The following is a 20,989-nucleotide window of genomic DNA, read 5'->3' as shown; positions in this document are numbered from 1 at the left end:
GTGGAAGGGGTGAGGAAGCTCTCTGGGGTCTCTTTTATAAGGACACTAATCCCATTCATGAGGACTCCATTCTCATGACCTAAGCACTTCCCGAAGGCCTCTTCTCCTAATACCATCATCTGGGGGGGAGGGGGCAGTTAGGAATATGAATGGGGGGAGGGTACAAACATTCAATCAATAACATTGGTGTTTGTATTACTTATGGTAGCCAGCACAATGTCCACTACCTACACTGCACTCAACCTGTTTGTGTCAGATCAACATGTTAAAAACAGTGTCTGTCTATAGACCAAGATTCTAAGGAAATAGGAAGGGGGGTATTGAAACGGTAATGAATTGGGATGGCAGGATTGTTGGTGATGCTTCCAAATCTCCACTAGTGGGTTACAGAGCTTCTGAAATAAGCATTTAAAATATGTAGTTACTAAACAGGATTGCCGCTACTCTTAAATATTTTCAAATTGTTATATGTAGGTTAGTTTTGTCTCCCTGATTTTATTGTCATCCCCCCGGGGATTCACTCTATTCTCTTGTATTCCCACAGCTTTCGGCGCATTGCTGAACACACGACGTACGTACTTGTTGATTTTAATGTATGTGTGTTTGCATATGTGTACAGCAACCGGGTAGAGGACACGGGTGTGTGATGCAGTGTGCATTCCATCTCATCCCTTCTTCCTTGAGCAGCTGCTGCCTGGATGCTTCCCTTCTCGGGAGAGGCGGCAGAACCACTGACCCTTTAACAAGTTGTCCCTCACAGAACAGGTGTCTCCCCCGCCTTTCGGAGGAGAGGGATGGCTGGACACTTAGTGACATCAGCGACCGACCAATGAGAAGTCAGGCTTCGGCAGCCGCGCCAATGGGCGGCCAGGGGCGGGCCCGGTTTCCTGGGAGCTGGGCGGGCCAGGCTGGTCCTCCCGCCGCCGCGGACTCTGGGCGGCTCACGCTGCCCGCCGCCGCTCCCGCGACTCCCGGCGGCTCCGGTGGCGGCGCCGTTGCCCTGCCCGCGCTCCTCCCGGACGCACGGCTCGGGCGCTTCCCACCGCCGCGCAGCACCCCCTCCTCCCGGGCTCCCGCGGTGGCGCGGCTCATGCCCCCGGGCGCAGGGCGCGCAGGTGGGCCGGCCGCCGCGGGGAGATAGGCCCCCGGGGGGACGGCGGCGGGACCATGGCCCGGAGACCCGGGGCGCCGGCCGGCTACGGGGAGGAGTTCACCTTCGTCAGCCCGCTGGTGAAATACCTGCTCTTCTTCTTCAACATGCTCTTCTGGGTGAGTCGTGGGGGTCTTGGGGGCACCTGGGCTGCAGGGCACCCCTCGAGGGTGCAGTGGGCTGCCCACGGCTGAGGAGGGGGCGTCCCGGGATGCCAGGTTCAAGGCGAGCGTCGTGAACGGCACTGCTTAGTTTTCTGGGTGATGACACTTTGGGGTAATTTATCCTGGGGAGGGACACCATACTGGCGCCGCGTCCGGAGGGGTTGTTGGGGGAGGGAGGAGGAGGGTAATGCAAGAGATTCAGTAAAGACTTAACGGGTATCCTCTGGTCATCGGATGAGCATCTGTGACAGGCCAGAAAAATGGGTTTGCGCGGGAGAAGCGGGTTTTCCTGTTGGCCCAAAGCAGATCCACTGGTACATTCATGATTGGGGGACTTTCAGGCCTGGGGGCTGGGAGGCCCAACAGCAAAGAAAAAAGAGGAAAGGGGAAAAACCCAGACCTTCCCCTCCCCTTACCTCAGAGAGGATGCGTTAAAGGGCTTCATCTTTTCCTTTTGGAGGCCTCTGGTGCCCCCCTCCTCCCAAACGCTGAGAAGGGCAGGAATGGCCTCCAGATGTGGATGCCTTTCCCAGCACTGTCCCAAACTTGGCCCCACCTTTCTCAGGACCAGACTCCGTGCCCTGGAGCCTGACAGTCTTCAGCTTCTTTAAATTGGACCTTGTGTTGGGCTGAAAGGCCAGCAATCCTTTCAGAATCTTATGATTAGCGTGGAAAATTGGAAAAAATATTGGACTGGGCCCACCTGGATTCTTGTCTCCAACCTGCAGTTGTTGACTAACCTGTGCAATACGTTCATCTCTGTAGGCCCTAGTTCCCTCCTCCATAAAATCGAACCCAGTATGATCAGGGATGGCAGAAACACTCCGCTGGAGCTGGGAATCCACCCGGACCAGATCATGAAATGCTAGCTCAATTCCGTTTCACTTCTGTAGAGTCCCTGAGCTCCTCTGGGTTTGAGAACACAGAGAGGTCCTTCTCCCATCCCCCATTCTCTTCCAGCTCCAGCCACGCTCAGAGCAGCTGCTGTAGGTGCCCATTATCCCTGCCCATTTCAGCCTGAGACCTAAAGTTCAGACTTGCAGGAGAGAGAAAGCTTGAGTCTAAAATGCGTTTCCTAGGAGAGGGAGCAGACCAGGCATCTAAGCCAGTTGCTGGAAAGGTTTACAGGGGCCATGGTTTGAAGAACAGACACAAAGTGCATAAGTGCTGGCCTGTTGGGACAAATGAGAGAAATCCCAGAGGGTGGTGATAAGAGCTCAGCCACTGTACTGGGAAAAATGAAGTTTGAGTTCCTAACAAATTCTCAGTTTTAGAACTGGAAAAAAAAAAATCTAGAAGACATTCTGTCCAGCACCCACATTTTATATATGAGAAAACTAAAGCACAGAGATGTTAATTGTTTTATCCAAGGTCTAACAGCTAGTTAGTAAGTTTGATCTAGTGGTTTTCTGTTGAACTACAGTGCCTCTAGGGGAAGTCCGTGGCCCAGATGACTGCTACTGTAGCTGGGGAGTTAGTATTACTAGGTGACTCAACTTCCCATGGTCTAGGGTCGGCCTCAGCTGGAGGTTAGAACAGAAGAAAAACTCCCCACCACTCTGCCGGGGCTAGGGGATGGTCTAAGGGAAACTCCCTGCCTAAGGGCAAGTCCCAGTGAACCCTCCTACATGCTCCCTGAATGTGCCAGGCCAGTAACATGCCATCCTGGGGGATGACATACCATCCTCAGAGCCAGCATTAGCATCCCAGGGGCCTCAGATCCTCATTCTGAGTTTCTCTATCAGCCAAGACTCTGCTTCTTCTTTGGAGCCGTTGGAAGTTCACCCTTATCTGTGTTCCCCAGCGGCAACAGCTGGGTGCATCTGTTACACTTGCGTTCATGGTCATTTTCTTGGACTTCCCCACCCTGTTCCATCCCCCCCTTTTAGCAGACAAATGACTTTGGGAGGTTGCAGCCAGGGAGAGAGTTTGGCTTCATAGGCCCATTTGCCTTGGTGAAAATGATTCATTCAGGGTCAGAGGACCTGGCTAACCAAGCTGGCACCACCCCAAATTAGAGAAGAGCCCCTTCTTGGCCCTACTTTAGACTCATAAAAAGTCAGAGGCTCTAGAAATAGCACAATGAAGGACAAGAGGCCCAGTTCCTTTCTGGCATCAATTTACTGTGTGACCCTAAGCCAATATATCTGTCTCTCTGTCCTTAATCTTTCTCCTCTAAAGGAGAAAAATTTTCTGCCTCTGTGGACTATTTAAAGATGAATGCATCACTTTTCGGACTGTTTTCTTTCTTCAGGACCTGGGGCTGGATCTAAGGATGCATCTCTCTGTGTCCTGGTGTCCCTGGGACATTGACCTTCCCAGAGGCCCGTACCTTTTGGGTGTTGCTGAGTGTCATATCTCCCCCAGGCCCAGAGTCGTAGAGCTACATTCCACACAAAAGCAGTTGGAGATGAAGGGCTGCTTCCCCAGTTCAAGGGTCCTCTTTCTTCCTACCACCCTTCAGGGACTGGTTCCTGCGCTTTCTTTTTTGTAGTCTCTCACCATCCTAATCAAACTCCCCTGTTCTGCCCAGGAGGCACCCATGTTGGCCCTCTGCTTTTCCAGGAAGAGTGCATGTTCTGGCCAGCTGCTGGGGGAGCTGTATATGGGCCGTGTTTGTGCTGGGACACACTGGGAAGGTAGCCAGTATTGCCTGGGGTCACACTCAGTGGTGGCACTGGCTCATCCCTGCTGCTACTTGGGTCATTTAGTCTGACTCAGAAGGCTGCTGGCCTCTTTGGGAGCAGGACCTGTTCCTCCTGTTCACGTTTCAAATCTCACTTCTCCTTTTGCCTAGGAGTTCTGGTTTTCTCCCCAGAATCATGCTGCTGGATCCCTGATTGTTGGGATCCCATGACCCAGAGGAGTTGCTCCAAGATCCCAAAAGTTGTATTACAGTTTTTCAGTTAAGAAGTAGCTGACTTTCCTCCCCTCCCTGTGTCGGACAGCTCTGTGCAGAGGGAAGATCAATGCCATGGTATATTTCTTTATCAGCCTCGGGCATACACTGGCAGGAACACTATCAGTGCTGCCCATAGCGGTCATCTCCTTCCTTGCTGGTCCTTTTTCCACCCAGGGCAGCAGTTGGGGTGGTTTTGAGTCAGGCTGAACTCAGACCTCCAGTCCCTGTGACTCAGCCCAGGCTTTCTTGGTGGCCATGCCTTGGGGATCCCATGACACCTTATATATACCTTGATTGTCACATCCCTTACCTCTGCTGCAATTATGTGTTTATTTATGTCTCCTCTTCTAGACTTCAGGCCCCCGAGGGTACACTGCCTTATTCACTTCTTGCTTCTCAGTGCCCAGCTGAGTTTGGCAGGTTGGGTACTTATTGAATGCTTATTGAATGGCAGATGATGGAGCAGCCCCTACCAGGTGAAGGCATGATGCCCCTCCTCCCTCTCTTATGGACACTAGTCTGTCAAGATGCAGCACAACCGGAAGTCCTTGAGCATTCTTGGTGGGGGAGAGGGATCCAACTGTGTTCTCTTCTGCACTGGGTCCTGTGGCCTAGCACCGCCCCCCCCACCCCCCCCACCAAGCCGGATCAGCCATCCCCTCCAACATCTCCCTCAGGGCCATGCATAATTACTACCTACAGCACCCAGATTTTTTCATTTCCACTGCAGTACATGTGGACCCCCATCCGGGTCTTTCCTAGACTGATCCAGGCCTCTAGTGAGGTATCTTCTTTAAGAAATTCACTCTTCCCTCCAGGACCACTGTATTGGAGTCCCCAGGGCAGTGAGAATGCCCCATACCACCTGCAGCACCATCTGTTGTAACCTGGCTCAGAAGCCATGAGGAAATGACCAGGCATCAAGCCTGGCAAAAACCTCTCCTGAGTGGCAGGGGCCCTTTCCACCACCTAACACAACCCCCAGTGCACGCACACGCACACGCACACACCCACACCTAAGTACATTAGGAGGCAGAGCCCATCCCCCCCCCCCCCCCCCCCCCAGCTCTCCTCCTTTCCCTGTAGACTAGGCAGGCTGTAATAAGTGACGTAGTCACATTCTTTTAATTAAAAGAAAAAAATGAAGACAAGAAACATATCCTATGCTGTCAAGTCACTCACATGCTTTCTTATCTCAACAGCTCTGTTTGCCTTGAACCCCTTAGAAAATCATAAACTTCAAGAAACCTTTAAAAGAATAAAAGAAAGAAAGAAAGAAAAAATAAAAGAATAAAAGAAAACATGTAACACCTCTCGGGTCTTGATAGCAGACTCTGTGTCAGGCTGGGAACTCCAGGGCCATAGTTTGAGTGTTTATACTACTGTGAGCCCTTGTGGACTTCCATCCCTCATGTATAACCTTGGGAAACCAAGACCAGCCAAGGCCTAAAGAGAAGCTAAATGGTTGGCTCCAGACATTGGAAAGGAAACAGTTCTGTGGATTCCCCCACTCCAGCAGGACAATTCCATCCAATCCAGAGAGAGAAAGCCAAGAGCCAGTTTGACATAGATAGTTGTCACCTCAGAAACTCAGGAACCATGGTGCTGGGATGGCCACATGAGGACCAGGGCATGCAGAGCCTGGGCAGTGAGAGAAGGGGCCCTGCTTTAGGTTGAGCAGGCTTATCCAGAAATAAGCATAGAGAGGACTGAGAAACCAGAGGTACAGACCCCTTCCTCCCCACGTCCCTCTGGGTAGGGGCAAGGTCTTGACTCCCACACAGGGAATGACTCTATTCGCAGCTGTCTGTCCGCCACCACCACCTTCAAAAGAAGAGGGGAAGAGATTCCAAAGAAGAGGAGAGGACTTTGAGATAGATGCACCCACTTCGTGTAGACTGGACTTTAGAATGTGGAGACAGACGAGGCCAGGGCTTTCTCTCAGGGGCTGGTGGGCCCTGCATCATGATGCCATGTCTTCCCCTTTCAGGGTGCTGTTCCAGGGGCTTCCCTCTGGGCCCTGCTGGCACCGTCATGTCCTTGAGCTCTCCTATCCCCCCCCCACCTTAGCCCCACCCAGTTTGGAGATTATCAGCTACTCCCCCAAGAGGACTACAGGCAGCTTCTTCCCACCTCACGTGATATCCCAGGTGAAAGCATGGGCCAGGTCACAAAGCTCCAGAGACATAAAGACTTAGGTTCCTCTGTCCCATTTAGCTGCTCACTCTCTGAGGGAGCTGGGGAAAGTTACTTGAATTCTCCCAACATCAGTTCTTGTAAAATGGAGATACTAACACCCTGTTGGGACTGTGGTCAGAATTCAATGAAAGAATAGGTATAAGGAGTCTAGCCCAGTGCCTGACCCTTAGCACTCAACAAAGGGTAGCTATTACTGTTGCTAGAAAGAGCTCCTAGAGGTCACCTGTTAGGGATGGGCTTGGAGAGCTCGGATGAGTGCTCCTTCTGACAAGTGGCAAGTAGCTGAGGATTGAGTCTAGGTGAGGGCTAGCTAACCTTGAGTCTGACTTCCTTCAGCTTCAAACCCCCTTTGCTCATATTTCTACTGTTAGCCAGAGAGAGGTGATATTTAATGATGTCTTTATAGATTTTATAGCTCACAGAGACATTTTGTATCTATCATGGGAACAGAGACCCCACTGTTGTCTCCGAGAGCCTTCCCTGGGTCCACTTGTCAGGGCTTGTCACACCACCTTGGTCTTAAGGTACAATCCAAGTGGACTCCAAGAGCCAATTTGCCTGTAATTATTGGCATTTGGGCACTAGAGCCAGGAGAACTTTTGTTCAGAGTTTCATCTTGGGCCCTATAACCTTTCCTCCCTTAGTGCATTATAATGGCCCCGAAGCCGTGAGTGTTCCAGGGGCTAGAATAGGGTTTTTCTCATAACACCAAATCATGGCTGTCTTTCTGCAATTTGCAAGACAAGAAGTCAAATAATGGAGAGAATTTTCTCCATTTTCTATTTTCTCCCGTGAACATTAGTATCTGTGGCTGCTTATCTGCCAGCAAGTGCTCGCAGAAGGCAAAGGGAAGGGGACAAGGAGCAACCAGGTGTTATGGAAAACCAGGCAACTATTTAGAGGAGTGCCTGTATTATTGTTTCATGAGATGTAGAGACATATGCTTAACAGCCTTGTCATTGCTTAGTAAATTGTTCCTTATTTCCACGATAGAAATTAATATGTTGTGCTTCCTCACATGACACATTGAGAAGGACACAACATTATCTGCGTAATATTTCTGTCAAAAATGTGTCACCTGCATCTAATTGTCAGGAAACAATCAGATAAATTCAAACTGATGGATATTCTGCAAAGCAACTGGCCTGGACTTATAAAAAATGAGTGTTGGGGCGCCTGGCTGGCTCAGTTGGTAGAGCATGCAACTCTTGATCTTGGGGTCATGAGCTACAGCCCTACATTGGACATAGAGCTTACTAAAAAAAGGGGGGGTGCCTGGGTGGCTCAGTTGTTAAGCGTCTGCCTTCAGCTCAGGTCATGATCCCAGGGTCCTGAGATCGAGCCCTGCATCGGGCTCCCTGCTCCGCAGGAAGCCTGCTTCTCCCTCTCCTACTCCCCCTGCTTGTGTTCCCTCTTTCACTGTCTCCCTCTCTCTCTGTCAAATAAATAAATAAAATCTTTAAAAATAAATAAATAAAAATGCCAGTGTCAAAAAAATGTCAGAACAAGTATTGACAAGGTTGTGGAGAAACTGGAACCCTGGTACATTGCTGGTGGGAATGGAAAATGGTGCAGCCACTATGGAAAAAGAGTCCAGTAACTCCTCAAAAAATTAAACATAGAATTACCATATGACCTGGCATTTCCACTCCTGGGTATATACCCAAGAGAATTGAAAATAGGTATTAAAAAAAAAACTTGTACACCAGCATTCACAGCAGCACTATTTACAGTAGCCAAAATGTGAGAACAATTCAAATGTTCATCTGTGGGTGAATGACTAAACAAATTGTGTTATATCCATACAACAGAATATTATTAGGCCATAAAAAGTAATGAAGTACTGATACACACCACAGCATGGATGAACCTTGAAAACATTATGCTCAGTGAAAGAAACCAGACCCAAAGAGCCATATTTATAGGCAGTGTGCAGAATAGGCAAAGCCATAGAGATAGAAAGCCGACCTGTGGTTGCCAGGGTTTGGAGGTGTGGAGGGAATGGGGGGGAGCGACTGCTTAATGGGTTAAAGATTTCTATTTGGGGTGATGAAGAAGCCCTGGAACATGATAGCAGTGATGCTTGCACAGCAATGTGAATGGACTTAAGGCTGCTGACCTGTAAAATGGTTACTTTTTTGATATATGTATTTTACCACAATTTTTTATTTATTTTTATTTTTTAAAAGATTTTATTTATTTATTTATTTGACAGAGAGGGAAAGAGGGAGATAGTGAGAAAGAGAACACAAGCAGGGGGAGCGGCAGGCAGAGAGAGAGGGAGAAGCAGGCTCCCCGCGGAGCAGGGAGCCCGATGCGGGACTCCATCCCAGGACCCTGGGATCACGACCTGAGCCAAAGGCAGATGCTCAACTGACTGAGCCGCCCAGGCGCCCCTTACCACAATTTTTTAAAAGTCAGTGTCTTGAAAGACCAAAACCAAAGAAAAGAAAAAAGCTGCAAAACTCTTCCAGGCCAAAGGAGACTTGATCACTAAAGATCACTAAATGCATGATCCTTGATGGGATCCTGGATCAGAAAAAAAGAAAAAAAAAAAACCAAAACCGGTTATAGGGATGCCTGGGTGGCTCAGCAGGGAGCCTGCTTATCCCTCTGCCTGTGGCAACCCCTGCCTGGGCTCTCTCCCTCTCTCGATCCCCCCCTCTGATAAATAAATAAATTAAAAAAAAAATCTTAAGGGGCGCCTGGGTGGCTCAGTCGTTAAGCGTCTGCCTTCGGCTCAGGTCATGATCCCAGGGTCCTGGGATCGAGCCCCGCCTCTGGCTCCGTGCTCAGCAGGAAGCCCGCTTCTCCCTCTCCCACTCCCCCTGCTTGTGTTCCCTCTCTCGCTGTCTCTCTCTGTCAAATAAATAAATAAAATCTTTTTAAAAAAATCTTTAAAAAACAGTTAAAAAGACATTCTTGGGAGAATTGGGGAAAAGTAAATATGGACTGCAAATTAGATAGCAGTGATAGCATATTAAAGTTTAAGAAAAGAATTTAGTATGTCAAAATTGTATAGGTTATACTAACAGAGCATTGTAGCTTCGTGGTGCTCTTGACACCTGAACTGTTTTAAGATCCATTGCCCTGGGGATGCCTGGGTGGCTCAGTCGGTTAAGCGGCTGCCTTCGGCCCGGGTCATGATCCCAGGGTCCTGGGATCAAGTCCCACATCAGGCTCCTTGCTCGGCAGGGAGCCTGCTTCTCCCTCTCTCTCCTTCTGCTTGTGCTCTCTCTGTCAAATAAAATCTTAAAAAAAAAAAAAAAAAGATCCATTGTCCCATACTTTGGTGTAAGGACAACCCTCTCGCCCCCCCCCAATTAAAGTTTGTGAAATTGCATGCAAGTGAATCCCCAGTTTAGGAAAATCTGATATTAAAAACTGTGGATTTACTAACCAACTAACACCTAACAAATTGGGAATGGCTGTTTTTAAATAGATTTCATTTTTTAGAACAGTTTTAGTTTTACAGAAAGATTGAGAAGATAGTACAGAGAATCCCCATATACCCCACATCCAGTTTCTCTCAACATCTGACATGAGTATGGTACATTCGTGACCTGAGTATACATTCGTGACAATTAATGTTATTATCATTATCACTGAGGTCCATACTTTATTCAGATCTCCTCAGTTTTCACGTAACACCCTTTTTGTGTTCCAGGATGCCATCCAGGATACCAAATCTCATTTAGTTGTCCTGTCTCCTTAGGTTTTTGTTGGCTGTGACAGAATTAGAATTTCCTCGATTTTGGGGGCATCCGAGTGGCTCAATAGGTTAAGCGTCCGACTCTTGATTTGGGAGATTTGTCTTTTCTCCCTCGTTTATTTATTTAAGTCCTCTTTAAAAAAATTTAAGTCCTTTTTATCCATATGGACTCATGGATATTTATTTTATGTTTGGGGTAATAATTTCATACTTCCTTATTTTGATGTCACTTTAGCATACCCACAGTAGTGGGGGGGGGTGTTTGTTTTTGAGCATTTCCTTACTTTCTGGCACCACGAGATACCCCAGGTTTATCTTGTATATCTCCTGCTCCAGTCGTAGATTGAACCATTTTCCCAAGGAGCCCAGGGGATGGCTATTTTCATTATAAGGTGATTACTCACCTTCTATAAGGATAAAGGTATTGGTGCGTGCAAGCTATTTTATATAATTTGACAACTCTTCAGGAACATGCCTTTTGCTAGACTCAGCTATTTTAAAAACTGTGTCTAGCTTTTAAAAATTTCCAGTGAGGCTTCATTCTCGCCAGAATATGAAAAGCCATTCTAAGAAGTGTCTTTATCTTCATCCTCATCACGAAAGGAGGTCATTGGCGATATTGCGGGGTGTTATAAGGATTTTGTGGCAAAGCCTGATATGGTGGAAAGAGTTCCAGACTGCGATTGGAAACTGGGTTTAGTCCAGATGTTTCCTCTGTACCCATGTGCGCTTGGTCAAGTATCGCTGTGCTCTCTGGGCCTCATCTATAAAAAGAGGTGAGTGGCTGAGCTCATTTCGAAGGTTCTATTCAGCTCTAAAATGCTGTGCTATTAACGGCAGCGGCATTAACCTTGGGACGACAGTAGCTTTGAAGAATTCAGGGTGGGAGATGTGGGCAGGAATAGGGGTGTGAAAGGGCAAGCTGTGACTCCAGGATAAAGAGGCAGATCAGTGATAGAAATGTCGAATTTTAGAGTTAGCTAGTGAGCTCCAGGTAAGCAGTGTCATTAGTGATCGTATTAAATGTTAACGATAATATTAAAGTCTTCATCTCAATTTTAATGTAACCTGCACCTGCTGCTCTAGATCCCTGGCTGAATGTGCTTTAGGCTTGTGGTTCTCAAAATTGGAATCACCTGGAACGCATTCAGAAGTACTGTTGCCTGGGTTCCAGTGTCAGAGATTCTGAAATACGTGGTGTGGGGTGCAGCCAAGACATCAACAGTTTTAAGTTCTTCTCTCCCTGCCCTCCCGCCCGTCCTAATGACACCAAGTTTGGAAAGGATAGGCTCTGGTTTTTCTTGTCCCTCTCCCATATAACATACAGGTCTCCTTAAGGGCAGGGACCATATCTCACTCATCTCTGCGGTCCTCTGAGTACCTTGTGCATAGCAGCTGATGAACGGAATTTGGACAATGTGTTAGTTTCCTACTGTGGCTTTAACAACTTACCACAAACTTCGTAGCTTACTACAACACTAATTTTCTTATGTTCCAGGGGTCAGAATTCCAAAATGGGTCTCACTGGGTAAGATCAAGGTATCGGCAGGGATGGTCCCTTCTGGAGGCTCCAGAGGAGAATCTATTTCCTGCCTTTCTCAGCTTTTAGAGGCTGCCCATCTTCCTTGGCTCCTGGCACCACACCTCTCCAACCTGTTCTTCCGCTGTCATACTGATCTCCTTCTCTGACTTGGACCTTCTGGCCTCCTATTTCTAAGGCCCACCAGGATAATCTCCCCATCTCAAGATCCGTAATCACATTTGCAAAACCCCTGTGGCCATGGAAGGTGACATATTCACAGGTTCCAGGAGTTAGGACGGGACATCTTTGGGGGACACTATTCTACCTACCGCAAATAAAGACAGAGCAACTGTTGTAATTACAGGTCCACATGTGGAATTAAGTTACCGCGAGACGTGGCACCTCTTTACTTTCTCTTTCTTGTTTTAGCTGTGTTAGGATTTAATCAGAGACCATCTCTGTGGAAAGTTATACATCCTAGTGAAAATTTAACATGTTGCAAAACAGTGAGGAGTCTGGGAACAACAGAAATAAAGAGCAGATACATACCCTTCAGTGATTCAGTAAAAGGATATTCAGAACTGTTAATTGGCTGTGGGGAGTTTTAAAGGGCAGGCCAAGATGCTCAGTCACTCTGGCAAAGAGCTGTGCCTACAGGCCTCGGGGGTGACTGGGATCTCTTTCGTGTGGTTTCCTCGCCTCCCCACCCACTCCCCCTTGCTCCCTCAGCCTGCTTGTGCTGGGGGACAATAAGCCAGCTTGCACCTCCAGCCCCACTCCCAGCTCTGCAAGCAGCTCCCTCTCTCCTGGACAAAGAGCATAAGGGCCAGCAGATAACACATCTGGCCCTGAGTCCGAGGCAGTGCCAAATGATTGAGGGGCAAGGCTGGGTATATAGCCAGAGAAGAGTCCTGAAAGATACGGTTTTAGATAAGGCTTTCCATTTACTGCTAAATGCACCAGAAGGCAGAGGCCACTAAGGAAAAATGTCTTTCTGCTGAGGGACTACTCTGACCCTATTCCCTCTCTAGGGGCCCTATTCCCTTCTCCCACCAAAGCCCCAAGACGGCTCTTTCCAGCTGGTCTCTGTCTTGTAGGACAGTGGAGTCTAGCCAGCCATCTCCTTCCCCACTGAGTTGGTCAAGTCCCTGCTGCTGAGAACTCCCTCCAGCCAGAGCTTGGCCCCAGCTATTGCCATGGTGACAGCCAGCTGCAGCTTAGCACCAGCCTGGGGACTGGGCACAAAGAAAGAGTGTCCAAGAGTTGTGAACGCTGGGCTGCCCTGCACTCCTGGAGGCCTGGTGTGGGGGTGGAGGTGGGGCAGAAAAGGCCCCTTTGGGGATTGCTGGTAGTCTCTGACAGGTTTAGTCTCTCAAAGAGGAGCCCGGAAGTTTGAAGTGTCTAAACTCTTTTGCTCCACACTGGAATCCAGGTTTATAAAGATAAAGGCTCCTTTGCCAAGGCAGTCTGGTATTTTACTTACACACATGCATTCATGCATGCATTCTTTCACATTGGGATGCACTTGCATTCTTGCATTTGACACCATTTTGACCCCCAAGAGAGTTAGAAACCTGGGAGTGTGCCTCTACTCAGGCCTGCTTCAGCTTTAACACCTGCCCTTTGGGGGCGCCTGGGTGGCTCAGTCAGTTGGTGTCTGCCTTTGGCTCAGGTCATGATCCCAGGGTTTCAGGATCGAGCCCCCCATCAGGCTCCCTGCTCAGCAGGGTGTCTGCTTCTCCCTCTCTCTCTGCCCCACCCCCGCCCCATCATGCTCTCTCTTGCACGCACACATGCACTCTCTCTCTCTCTCTCTCAAGTAAATAAAATATTTTTTAAAAACCCTTCCCTTGGGGCGCCTGGGTGGCTCAGTCGTTAAGCATCTGCCTTCGGCTCAAGTCATGATCCCAGGGTCCTGGGATCGAGCCCCACATCGGGCTCCCTGCTCGGCAGGAAGCCTGCTTCTCCCTCTCCCACTCCCCCTGCTTGTGTTCCCTCTCTCGTTGTCTCTCTCTCTCTGTCAAATAAATAAATAAAATCTTTTAAAAAAAAAAAACCCTTCCCTTTGATGTAGTTGAATTCAAATTCAAAACTTGTGACCCTGGACAAGTTAACTATTAGTAATGATAGATAATATTTATTGTCAGGCATTGTGTTAAATGCTTTCCATGCATTATCTAATTTCACGGTAGTTTTATTAGATGTAGTTGTTTTATTTATTTATTTTTTTTTTTAAAGATTTTATTTATTTATTTGACAGAGAGAGAGAGAGAGATAGCGAGAGCAGGAACAGAAGCAGGGGGAGTAGGAGAGGGAGAAGCAGGCTTCCCGCCGAGCAGGGAGCCTGATGTGGGGCTCGATCCCAGGACCCTGGGATCATGACCTGAGCCGAAGGCAGACGCTTAACGACTGAGCCACCCAGGCGCCCCTAGATGTAGTTGTTTTAAATTCCCATCTTCAGGTACAAAAACTGAGGCTCAGTGATTTGTTTATCAGAGGCCCAGGTTTGACTGACTCCAAAGTCCACATTCTTAACCACTGTTAGTAACCTTGAATTGCCTTAATTTGCTCATCTGTAAAACAGGGAAAATAGCTGCCCCGCAAGGTAACTCTGTTGTGGGGATCAAATGAGATCACCTTGGTAAAAGCTTTTCTTGGAGGCAAAGCAGACAGATGCTATCAATTGTATCTGTTGGGGGGACAGAGATGCTCATCTCTGGCTCCTAGGAAAGTCATCTTCCTCCTGTTCTTTCTGAAGGTAATTTACAGCGGGCTCTCTGGTTTCCAAAATCTCAGGGTCTGCCTCATTCCCTGTGTCCACAGGTGATTTCCATGGTGATGGTGGCTGTGGGAGTCTACGCTCGGCTCATGAAGCATGCAGGTGAGCTATAGGCCCCCCTCCGTCTCCCCGTGACTATTCCTCCTCTGTTTCCTTCAGCCCTGGCCCTCTAATACGCTTTCCCACGTAAGCAATGGGGCTAAAGAGGACAGCAACCTTCTAGCCCAATCTTAACACCCTACTCCAAGGCAGCAGGTAGGCCATGCCGGTTCACCAGGATTTCCCTAAGCTCCCACGAATCTCCCAGGATCTGCCTGCATTTTAGGCTTAGGAAGTGTCTAGGAAAGGAGGTAGGCCTCGGGGAGCAGAGAGTAATCCGAGGCCTCAGCTCCTCCCTCACTCTGTCCTGAAGTAACTCAACCTCCATTCCTGTTCTACTGCACAAAGTCTCCAGGAAACGGAATCTGCAAAACTGGGAGCTAATGCCATTCTAATTCTTTTCTGGAGCGAAAGTGGTTCCTCCTCTCTTAAGCTTGGGAATAAAGGCTCTCACTTTGTTAGCTCCTCAAATTAAATGTCACAAACCCTTCTGGGCCCTTTTTATTCTCCCACGGGAGGGGAGCACTGCCTCCCCATAACCGTCGTCCAACCATACTAGAGATTCCCCCTGCAGAGGAGAACAGTTTTGGGGGGCACCCCCACCTCGTCCCTGGGTATCACTCTCAGTCAGCACCAGGCTCAGACTGAGAGACAGCCCCTCCCCCAGAAGCAGCCTTGGCCTGCCTGGCAGTGGACCCTGCCATCCTGCTGATTGTGGTGGGCGTTCTTATGTTCCTGCTCACCTTCTGCGGCTGTATTGGATCGCTTCGTGAGAACATCTGCCTCCTACAGACGGTGAGTGGTCGGTGAGTGGTCAGGGGCCCCACCAGAAAGACTCTGGCCTCCTCCATATGCCTCTCAGGCTCCTGATGCCATTCCTACAACCTTTCAGTTTCCTCTGCACCTCTTCCCCCTCCCCCCGCCAAGCTTGTGCTGTCTGCTCCCCACTATAGAGCTCAGCCCAGATGACCCAGCACAGGGTGGCCACCCTCAAGACAGCATGGTGGAGGCAGAGGCCTTTATCATGCATGGGGCACCTGAGAGAAGTGCCCCATAGCTCCCCAGTACCCAGTACTCCCCATGGCCCTGGGAGGGGCTAGAGCCCAGCATGGTAATCAACTGTCTCCTTTTCCTGCCTGCTCCCCACAGTTCTCACTCTGCCTCACCATCGTGTTCCTGTTACAGCTGGCTGCAGGGGTCCTGGGCTTCGTCTTCTCAGACAAGGTAACGTTGGGAGCCAAGGGGCCTCCTCAGGTATGAACCAGAGGGAAGAAGAGAAGGTTCCTGCCTATGTTTAGCCTGATTAATTAACCACAGTGCTCCTTCCCCTGAGAAGCATCAGCCTTTGAAAGATTCTCCTTAGGGATGAACGAATGGCCTTTAAAGTCACCATATTTAAAGAGGATTTCCATATTGTAAGGTGTTTTCCTCTGACAGTCTGAGAAGCCAACAGGAAAATAAATTCTATGAACACAAAGTTAAAATAATCTGCAAACTTTAATGGCAAATTATTGGTTAAAACACAATTATCAAGTAGACCATAGACAACATGAAGAATCTTTTATTTCTTCTAAACATTGCTTATTGGGATAAACAGAAGGAAAGAAGGGGGAAAGTAAACGAGATTTTGAGCAGTGCTCACCATAGCTGGAAGTGATCTGCTATTTAGTGACAGTCCTTTTAGTTAAGAACCAGAATTCCTTTCTCAAAGAGCAAATGATTGCCAGGGGATAGTATTGGACTATAGACAAGAAACTTTGAGGGAAGTAGCAGAGCAAGAAGGAAGAAAGCATGGTGGAAACTATGAAATGGGGAGCCACTGAGTTCATTCAGAATGTCCTAGTCCTTCTGGCTTAGTAAAATCCTAAAATGATCTGTTTGGAGTCTAAAGAGATGTAGTTCTCTTCTGTCCACTAGAGGTCAGTGTCTCGGCTTTGTAAGCCCTTTTCTACTAAAATTAATATTAGATTCTCTGCTTTGCATCAACAAGTATTTTGTGGTAATAGTGTTCAGAGGTAAATAAATCTTGGATTATCTCGAAAATGTGGCTCTGAGAAGAGGCAACAGCAGGTCCTGTGTTTCTCTTGCCTACTGGTACCTGAGGGCCCAGGGATGGATGGGCTTCGGAACTGGCCATCAACCTAGGACCTGGTTCTGATTTCAAGGCTGACTTACATGAAGAAGGATGACCACTGTCTACTGTTATTCCTGAATGGAGGAGCAGTTAGGGATTAGTCCTGTGTTCTGATTCCCTACTCATGTCTCTGGCAGGCACGAGGGAAAGTGAGTGAGATCATCAATAATGCCATTGTGCACTACCGCGATGACTTGGATCTACAGAACCTCATTGATTTTGGCCAGAAGAAGGTATGGGCTAGGAGTGGGGGGAGGTCAGCTGTGGTCTCAGAGGCTGTAGGCAAAAGTTAATGCCATCCCAAGAGACACCTCACCCTCCAGGCCTATGGACTTCTTCATTACCTTCCAGGTAATGGATTCTGGAAGGAGGTTTGGCAAAAAACCATACATAGCAGAGTGCTTTAAAAGTACTTCTAAGAGAACAGAACAGTAGTGTATATAGTAATCTACCATTTGTGTAAAAAAAGAGGGAGGAAAGAATATGTATTCATATTTGTGAAAGGAATCTACAAGGATATGTAGAAACTATTCTAAGTGGTTACTTATAGGGGGATAAGGAAGTGGCAGATTTTTAAATATTTCCTATACAAAAGTTAAGTTTTTTAAATTGTGGTAAAATGTACATAACATAAAATTTACCATTTTAACCTTTTTAAGTATACAGATCTGTGGCACCAAGTATACTCACACTGTTTACATCCATCACCACATTCATCTCCAGAACTTTTTTATCTTCCCCAAATGAAGCTCTACCCATTAAACACTAACTCCCCATTTCCCCCTACCCCAACTCCTGACAACTACCATCTATTTTCTATGAATTTGACCACTAGAGGGACCTCATGTAAGTAGAATTGTACAATATTTGTCCTTTTGTGACTGGCTTATCTCACTTAGCATGTCTTCAAATTTCATCCATGTTGTAGGATATGTCAAAGTTTCCTTTTTTTAAGGCTGAATAATATTCCATTGTATGTATCCACCACATTTTGTTAATTCACTCATCTTTTGATGCACACCTGGGTCACTTCCATCGTTTAGCTATTGTGAATAATGCTGCTATGAATCAAAAGTTGAATTTTAAATAAAAGTGCTTTTGAGACCAGTACTGAGTTCCCCTTCCCTTGGTGCAACTTACTTGGATCCTACTTGCTTTCATGGAGTAATTATGGGCCCATAATATTGAAGATTCTCTTCTGTTTTCTCTGTATTAAAACAAACATTTTCAACACTGATCCTTTAATTATTTCAGCCAATGTTTTTGAACACCTCCTTTTGCAGCCTCTATACTATGCAGAAACTGCTCTCAAGGAGCTCATAGTTGAATGTGAAAAACAAAATATATATACAACTATGGTCGTTATAACAAGGTATATAAAGGTAAAGGCCACTGAGAAACGTGAGCTCAAGGTTTAAGGTTGTGTTTAAAAACAGCCTGAATTTACAAATGGAAGCTGGCCACGGACTTTTGGCTGCTCTGAGAATTCCCCTGGTCACTTCAGTGTGAGGAGTGGGTGATTCTTAACCTCTGTGGTGGGCTTTGTTGCAGTTCAGCTGCTGTGGAGGGATTTCCTATAGGGACTGGTCCCAGAACATGTACTTCAACTGTTCAGAAGACAACCCCAGCCGTGAGCGCTGCTCTGTGCCTTACTCCTGTTGCTTGCCTACCCCAAACCAGGTGAGCCTACATCCCACCTCATTTCTTCCTGGGCAGCAATTTCAGTTACTTCCCGACTAGGGTAGCCACTGTAGGGAATCCCCATTCCCTAGCTTAACCAATCAATTTTGTAGGACAGTTGTCAGATGTTTCTCTTTGCCCCAATCTAATGGCTCTGTTAACTTTTCACTCCTGCGGTCCACGTGGGGATTCAGAAGGTGCAGGTCTCTAAAGCAAGGGAAACTGAACTCAGATCTCCCAGAGGGAAGGAAGCTTGCATTTAGAAACTTCCAAGTTAGGATCCTCCACATATATTCCCTAACAATTTAGGAATTTAGGAAGGGTGGGAAGACCATAAGCTAGGACCTGAAATAAAAAGTTTGGGAATGGGAGTTCCATTTGGCTTTTCAACTCTTTCCCCAGGCAGTGATCAACACCATGTGTGGCCAAGGTATGCAGGCCCTTGAATACCTGGAGGCTAGTAAAGTCATCTATACCAATGGCTGTATTGACAAATTGGTCAACTGGATACACAGCAACCTCTTCCTTCTTGGTGGTGTAGCACTGGGCCTGGCCATCCCCCAGGTAACTTACCCTGTAAGACTTGTGGGTCTTAAAATTCTGCAAAGGCTCCTTTGTTTAGGGGAGGGCACCTGCGGACCAGCTAGGGTGTCAGGCACTGGGATGGGATGGTGCTAACCATACTGGGAAGATTGAGTCAGGGAAAACAAAGACATCACTCATTGCTGAGGGTCCGATCCATCTCGCCTCTCCCAGCTGGTAGGAATCCTGCTGTCCCAGATCCTTGTGAATCAGATCAAAGATCAGATCAAACTACAGTTCTACAACCAGCAGCACCGAGCTGACCCATGGTACTGAGAATTCACCCCGCACCTCCTCACTATGGCGACAGGCAAGCCTCACCGACCAATAGCAGTGGGTATAGCTCTCAGCACCAAACGGAGATTTGGATTCCAGTTCCCCAGCGACAGCCCAGTGGGGAGAAGCCAACTCCAGCTGGGCAGAAAGCAGGGGGCACAGGTGGCTCAAGTCTAGGAAGGATGCACCTCCTCCTCTCCTCCATCCTAGCCCTCGGCATTATTAGAGTTATTTTGCATTATTTTTAACCTTACACATTTGGGTTTATGGTTTGTTGTTGTTTTTTTAATTTTGTCTGGGCAGAGATGTTTGGGAAACATCAGTTGCACAGAGTCTTGGGGGTACTAGGTGGTGCTTTTCACTGAGGCACTAAACCAATGGTTCTACCAGGGCTGATATTACTTAGGCTGCTGGACATACTGATTCCATCTGTTGCCAGCAAGACCTGGCTGGAGAGTGGACACTAACAGCCCTACCTGGAGTCCAGTTGGTAGGATACCAGCTCCAGAAGGGAAGGGAGTGGAACAGGCAGTGAGCTTGGGGTCGACTGGGGACAGCTGTATGTGTTGGGTAGGAGTGGAAGGCGATACGTTTACTAAATGCTGCCCGGCCATCCCTCCAGGTAGTCAAAGTGAGCTACATCCTGCCCCTCCCTCATTTCCATGGAAACATGGCAGCAAGGGCAAGGGGTACAACAGCAGCCAAATTCATCCCTCTCCCCCACTCCACCCTTTTTTAAAAGGTCTGGAACCATGGTCTTTATACTCTGCAGCCAGCAGAGGTGGGACTGAGCCATTTGTGCCCTTGAATTCCTCCCCTCTGGCCCTCGCTCTCCAGCAAGTGGGGTTTCTTTAACCTTGGCAGTGTGCAGAGGAGGCAAGGTTAACACCCCCGCCCCCGCCCCCATTACACCAGAGCTCAGTGTTTCTACAGTGTAAGAAGCGGGGATTTTGCAGGGGCAGGGGAGCCAGAAGTGGCAATAAAAGTTTGTTGACCTGCGCTAAATTGGACTCCATGAATTTTCCATTCTGGCAACTAGAACGGGAGGGGTAGAAGGGCGCAGCGGGTGGGCCCTCTCTCCAGGTGGGGACTGGAGACTCCCCTAACACCACAATACCTCCCGGGCCCCATCCCTCGCCCTATCTCCCTCAACCAGATGCAATCCTCCCCTCCCACAACTCCGCCCCCCCGGTCTAAATTAGGTCGAAAGATTCCCACTTCCGACCTGGGAACGGCGTAATGTTATCTTAAAACCTGATGTTAATTTTTTCCCCAAACTAAACTGAATTAAAATTGGCCACCCAAAACTTTCAGGACGGGGGTAGGTAAGAACACAGCTGGAAATCAGAGTCTAGCACTCTCCGCTGGGGCGGGGAGGGGAACGAGGAGGAAGAAGGCCAGCTCTTCACCCCCAGTCTGGGCCCTCTGGCCCCCTCCTCCATCTTCATCTGAAGGAGCTTGTACCGCTGCCCGCCGTACTTAAAGGAGTACTCAGAAAAAAATGCCAGCGGGGCGCGGGGCTTCCCCACGCCCAGAGAAGCGTGCGAGGGCGGCTAGCCGGGAGGCCGGGCGGGCGCGTCGGGGGCGGGGCCGGGGCGGGGCCGCGCGGCGCTGTGGGTGGTCCCCGCCCCCGCGGCGGCCGGAGCCGGCGCCTCCGCCCCCCGCCCGGGAGGAGCTGGGAGCCGGGTTGCCAGGGAGTGGGTACGTGGCTGCGGGACGCAGTTATGCTCTTAGTGTTCCCCGAAGTCTCCTCGCTGCCCTCTGCTGTCGGGGGTCTCAGACTGGGAGCT

The 20,989-nt window shown here is 48.5% G+C and overlaps 1 protein-coding gene across 2 annotated transcripts; it reads left to right on the top strand.

Moving 5' to 3' along the window:
• The first annotated feature begins 964 nt into the window (after positions 1-964).
• On the top strand, positions 965-20,782 carry TSPAN33 (tetraspanin 33). 2 transcript variants are annotated; one of them, XM_032401605.1, is made up of 8 exons: positions 965-1,269; positions 14,473-14,530; positions 15,198-15,322; positions 15,677-15,751; positions 16,799-16,894; positions 18,213-18,341; positions 18,744-18,905; positions 19,098-20,782. In XM_032401605.1, exons 1-8 carry the CDS (start codon positions 1,168-1,170, stop codon positions 19,197-19,199), a joined length of 849 nt encoding a protein of 282 aa, XP_032257496.1. In that variant the 5' UTR covers positions 965-1,167; the 3' UTR covers positions 19,200-20,782. The 2 variants fall into 2 exon arrangements, with proteins under 2 accessions (XP_032257496.1, XP_032257495.1); XM_032401604.1 differs by having other exon boundaries at positions 966-1,269; positions 15,195-15,322.
• The last annotated feature ends 207 nt before the right edge of the window (positions 20,783-20,989 follow it).

Source organism: Phoca vitulina, unplaced genomic scaffold (assembly GCF_004348235.1).
Source record: "Phoca vitulina isolate PV1807 unplaced genomic scaffold, GSC_HSeal_1.0 scaffold4, whole genome shotgun sequence".
Lineage (NCBI taxonomy): Eukaryota > Metazoa > Chordata > Mammalia > Carnivora > Phocidae > Phoca > Phoca vitulina.
This window is presented reverse-complemented; position numbering and strand designations above follow the sequence as displayed.